This window comes from Coregonus lavaretus (assembly GCF_964263955.1).
Source record: "Coregonus lavaretus genome assembly, contig: HAP1_SCAFFOLD_161, whole genome shotgun sequence".
Taxonomy (NCBI): Eukaryota; Metazoa; Chordata; class Actinopteri; order Salmoniformes; family Salmonidae; genus Coregonus; species Coregonus lavaretus.
The window spans coordinates 434,998-441,000 of NW_028161655.1; the positions used below are offsets into that span (position 1 = coordinate 434,998).

The following is a 6,003-nucleotide window of genomic DNA, read 5'->3' on the forward strand; positions in this document are numbered from 1 at the left end:
ACAGAAACTCTGACCAATCCAAATGGCTGCTGAACATTCCAGTGGCTCCTGTAAGATTCCTCCTCAAAGCTGATTGGCCCGTCCCACAGGATCTCCATCCACTGGTCAGAACCCACACAGCTGATAGGCTGATTAAACGTCCATCCAGAGGCCCTCCCTCAAACCGACCAGTCAAAGATAAGGACAGTGGGCGGGAGGTATTAAAGCTGTGAGACCAGTGATTGGGTAGAATGCCAGAACAGAGTTTTTAAAGCAGGTCAAAACAAGTCTTTGGTTTGTTTTTTCTTTGGATACTATAAATAGCAGTGTTATAGTACAGGCTTTAAGGTCAAAACACTGTTTATAGGTCTTTTCCTTAGTTTCTCCTGGTTTCTACATTTTAAAGCTTTTCCACCGAGGTTGAGTCTGTCAGTCTGTCTCCCCACACACAGTAAAAAATATTCATTGCTTCAAACTAGAAAAAATAAGTAACCACGCTAACTAAAAACTTCTAACACCATATCTAATATAAAATGTAGTCAACTCAACACTTGATTACCTGAGTTGACATAATTCAAAATTGTAAGTCAGCATGGCAACTTATTTTTTCCAAGTTAAAGCAACTCAAAACTGTGCCAGCTCTCCCCCTCCAGTCCCTCCTCCTCAGGCTTTGCTGCAGGTGGAGGAGGAGGAATTAGCGGAGTGGGAGGAGCCTCCGTTTTCGTCGAGCCACTTGTCGAGGCTGCGTCGGCGTGCGTTCATGAAGAAATTTGAGACGGTGGTCAACTCCAAGCCCAGCTGCTGGCTGATGGTGATCTGAAGCTCCTTGGACGGACGCTTGTTCTCCTTGAAGATGGCGTGGAGGGTTCTTCTCTGGACGTCGGTAAACACCAGCCGAGGCTTCTTGGAGTGGCCACTATTGCTGCTGTGGTTGCCGCCGCTGTGGTTGCCGCCACTGCTGCCACCGCTGCCACCACCGCTGCCGTCACGGTCACCACCAACTTTACAGTGGCCATGGCCCTGGTCCTGGTCCTTGCGCTTACACGCTACGGCAGGGGTAGAGGGGTGGGGAGAGAAAGAGAGATGTTATAACACACTATATTATAACAACATTGACAAGGTATACAACACTGTATGAGAACAATAGGCTACAGCACACAATCATCTATACAGTGGAATATAACACACACGGGTAGCCTCATAATAAGCCACACAGAGGAAGCGCACAGCTGAAAACAATGGCTGCTGACAGTTGTGCTGAAGCACACGGTAAGTGGGCCTCTCCCTGCATATCGATACATTATCGATAGAGGGCAGTAGTGAGCTGCCAAACAGCTGTAGCAGCGCTGAATTCGACCAAGAGCCATTCATTTTTACTTAGCTGGAGGACATCGGCTTGACAGTCACTGTCCCGGATAGATATAATATAATATAGTTCTTAGAACATATTTTCTTAGACCAAGTGTATTTCACTACCATCGGACAAATGAATGCAAAACACTAATTTAAGCATCAGTTGTCAGAGCAGCTTACCGATCACTGCACCTGTACACAGCCCATCTGTAATTAGCCCACCCAACTACCTCATCCCCATATTGTTATTTATTTTGCTCATTTGCACCCCAGTATCTCTATTTGCACATCATTTTCTGCACATCTATCACTCCAGTGTTAATACTAAATTGTAATTATTTTTGCACTATGGCCTATTTATTGCCTTACCTCCATAACTTACTACATTTGCACACACTGTATATAGATTTTCTATTGTATTTTTGACTGTACATTTTGTTTATCCCATATGTAACTCTGTGTTGTTGTTGTTTTTATCGCACTGCTTTGCTTTATCTTGGCCAGGTCGCAGTTATAAACGAGAACTTGTTCTCAACTGGCTTACCTGGTTAAAGAAAGGTTAAATAAAAAATGTTTTAAAGCAAGATGGATCTGCATGCCAGGTGCGTGTTGTTGATGTGTCATATTTCAGTCTATGAAATGAACTAATCACAGAAAGGCCTGTGTGTGTTCTGTGATAGCAGCAGTAGTAGCCAAGTTAGGTAGAGACACCACTAGATAACCATTAACAGAGAGCTACGGCTCCGTGTGGAGTTGAGCTGGCATCCTATCTGCTGTTTGTGTGTGTGTGTGTGTGTGTGTGTGTGTGTGTGTGTGGAGCTCTAGCCTATCTACTGCGCTATAAATCAACCTGCTGAAGGCCACAGTAACACCCCAGCAGCCACCGCGCTGTGCAGATAGACAAGTAGTCGGACAGGTTGGGAGCTTTCCCAGGCTCGTTATCACCCTGGTCCCACACACAAACACACACACAGCTCTGCTTGTCTGACAATCATTAAGCAGATAACTCCACACTGAGGTAGCCTAACAATGGCGTGACTGCACACACTCGTGTACCCGCAGCAGCGGTGTGTGTGTGTGTGTGTTTAAAATAAATAAATAAAATGTATGAATAGCCCCTTTTCCTAATCAAAGAGCTGATTCACTCAGCTTGCCAAGTTTTTTAATTAGGCCTATTCCAAATATGTTCAATAACATGTTATTAAAATACTAACGCACAAACTTACCAAACTGGAAAATAATAGGCCTAAATTTTAACGAATTTCTAACAAACAAAATGGTAATGTCAGAATCAATGCTTGAGATTAATTATCGGGCAGGTGCAATATTAGGCCTTCATGTTTACAATTGTTTACAATTGCTTTAACAAAACGCTTTTTTCTGTATTTGCTGCTAAATTAATATAGGCCTGGTTAATTGTTGAGTATGTGAGGGTGTGTATAGGTCTAGAATCTATTAGTATTATTAGCTATTTAGGGAACTATACACGCAACTTCTCAACAACAACCTTGCCAAAAGCAAAGGACCACAATGGAAATACGTTTTGGCTGCATTATCCTCGATTATTTTAAACCCAATTCACATGTAATACATTACATTTCCAATTCATGAAAACATCGGTCAATTCAAGATGAAATAGGCTAATGATATGAGTAGGCCTAGTCTACCGGCAGGCATAGGCCTTGGCTACATGAGAAAAACTGCCAGGAATACATGATGTAACATGGGAAAATGGAATAAGCCACATTTCAATAATCAATATCAATCTTCTATTTTAGTTCTTAGTAGGCCGATCACACACACATTTCACCCAAGAACCGATCGATATATGGTCCTGCACGGGCTTCCTTCTCCTGTTTACAGACATTTTACATTTCCAGAATCTGAAGCGCTATTATTATTATGAGACATATTTCACAATGAAGCCTTTATGATTCAGTTCGAAGTTGTAATATATATACTTTCATTAGGGAGAAATAAAATATATATGCGTGTGGATGCAATAGCTATATTACGGTTGTGGTCTTATGGAAGTGAAATTAGGCTAAAATAAAATTAAGAGGGAGAAACTGCCAAAATAATATCCCCACTCAGAGAACACGATATGCCTAATCAAAAATATGTTATTTTACTTTTTACTTTCATAAATGCATGGCAGGCCTAAATAGAACAGCACAAGCGTACTGCCTAACATTCATGAATTCACTGAAAACAATTCCGGGAAAAGTAATTATTTTTTCTGTTCTGAGTGATAGTGTTTTCCGTTAGCTCACGAGATGGAAGGGATTATTGGTTCTAATTATAATGGTTCAATATAAATGTGTTTGGCGTGCGTCAACAGACGTATTATAAGGAATACCCTAATATTGAATCACCTGCATCGAAAGATCAAGAGTTGCGTTTGCGCTGCAACATATTTATTCGTTTATTTAAGTCACAAAAACAATAACATGTATATATATATGATATGGTATCTATATGGTTTGCTATGCAAGACTGTTGATGACACACACACACACACACACACACACACACTGCAAATAATCAATGGCGATTTAACACACTTTCAGCAGCGTAGCGCCTCACACTTTTCACAAGCCAAAAACCCATCCGCCTCAGCGCGTCATTGATTAGAAATAAAAGCAATTCCTTTGTATGCTTCCGAGTGCGTGGCTCCGTGTGTGTGTGTGTCCGCTAGAACGGTTCAGGCGGATTGACTCGGGTCTTCGGGGACAAATTAATAGAGAGCTATCTATCAGTTAATTACCACAAACCCAGTCAGCCCCGCATCACGCCTCCTTAATGAGTTTAGCTCCAAGACAAAAACACACACTCACTGAAACACAATAAGTGCGTCAACGCAGCCAAAGACACAGCTTCCATAAGCTTTCCTCAAGATTTAAAACAATGGTCATATTGATACTGGGAAATATTGTGTTCTCTTCTATTATATTCTATTGTTGTTATATTATACTATTTTCCGCAGATGTTCCATCCCTCAGCCCCTAAACACACAGCTTGAGGATGTCACTATATGTGCTGGCAGCAAATTAATATTTTCATGACATAAAAAGCTTTTTTAGAACTTGATTCTTATTCTCCCGCGCGTGGACTCTGTTTACATGGACTCGCGTGGACTCTGTTGGTAACAACACAAAGCTGATGAGATAGATGCTGCTGGCATCTACAACCCGGTGGCCAAAATAAGCCCATTCTGGTACCATATCGCTTTACCAACACACACACACACACAAAGACACACAGACACACGCACGCGTGAATAGACACATGGGCCCTTATCTTATAGAATGGAAAAAGCCAAGAGAGAGAGATTTCAACAAAGACAATGGTGAATTCAACTGCAGGGAATTCCAGAGGGAGGTTTCAGTTCTGTCACACCACTGGCTACTCCACTGTCAGACTCAAGACAGCTGCAGACAATAAGCCTACTGTTCCAATGACGAGCACCAAACAATCTTAAATAACGCCTATAGATAAAGAGTATAGGGAGAGAGAAAGAGAAATAAAAAGGAAGGGGGTATTACCGAGGGTTCGCTCACCTGCGAGCCTGAGCGCGCTCATGCGTGTGAACTCAGGCTCCTGCAGCCACTTCCACATCCGGCGGAAGGTCTCCCGGCCGGACTTGAGCTTGGACCAGGGCTTGGGGTTCCGGAGCAGGTCTGACAGGGTTCCCTGGGACCGACACAACACCCTCTGGGCGAAGATAGCCTGGGGGATGGAGTAACGCTTCAGCTCTGTGGTGATCCTCTGAGCTACTTCTTTGGTGTTTACTTCTTCCATTTGACCCGTCGAACTGCCCCCGGTACCGCCACCACCACCACCAACCCCGTGGACTTGAACCCCGGGCCCTGAGGCCTGGCTCTGGCTGTTGTTGTCCCGGGGGTTCCCGTGGCCCAGGACGTGCCCCGAGGCTCCGAGGTGGGCATGGGGGTGGTGGTGATGGAGGCCATTGATATGGAGCATGTTCCCCGAGGAGGTGAGGTGCTGGTCGGCGTGTCTGGCCAGCATGGTGGGGTGATGAGCCTCGAACCCGCCGGGAGTCAGCTGCATCTTCTCCCCCGGCATGGAGGCTGAGACCCCGGGGTGGGCATAGGGAGGCAGGCCGGCCTGGGAGCTGTGTAGGCCGGCCAGGCCAGAGCCAGACAGTGGGGAGAGGCTCTGTCCCATCCCAGGGGCGTCTTTGTGGTGGTAGGGGGAGTAGAGGTTGTTGATCGGTGCCAGCCCCCTCTCATCCCTCATAAACGTAAAGCTGCCGGTGACATTACCGGGGAGTCGCTGATGATGATTATGAGGATGATGAGGATGGTGGTGAGGATGATGATGATGGTGATGATGAGAGAACTTGTCTGCCACAGTGGAGATGGGGGGTAGGGGGGGCTGGAGAGGTGTGAGGGTGGTGTAGGTGCTCGCGCTCATTCCAGGGGGGGTCTCGCACATACTCATGGCGGGGTGCAGGTGATGGCCGGGGTGTCCAGTGTTGTGTCCGTGATGGGAGTGGTATTCTCCCCCGTCTAGCAGGCTCGTCATGCCCATGGAGCGGTGCGCCAACCCTCGGCCCCCACCCGGGCGGGGGTGAGGGCTGTGGCCAACTAGCAGCTCTCCTGGACCGGCCACAGACTCATGGCTCAGGTCGCCGAGGCTCTCCATGGA

At 45.7% G+C, this 6,003-nt stretch overlaps 1 protein-coding gene across 1 annotated transcript; it reads right to left on the minus strand.

The window, feature by feature from the left end:
- On the minus strand, positions 1 to 6,000 carry LOC311120286 (hepatocyte nuclear factor 6-like; the record flags this gene model as incomplete). Its single annotated transcript, XM_084194915.1, has 2 exons — positions 1 to 1,025; positions 4,878 to 6,000. The coding sequence occupies 2 exons, from the start codon at positions 5,998 to 6,000 to the stop codon at positions 643 to 645; spliced, it is 1,506 nt and encodes a 501-aa protein (XP_084051041.1). The 3' UTR covers positions 1 to 642.
- Between the last annotated feature and the right edge of the window lie 3 nt (positions 6,001 to 6,003).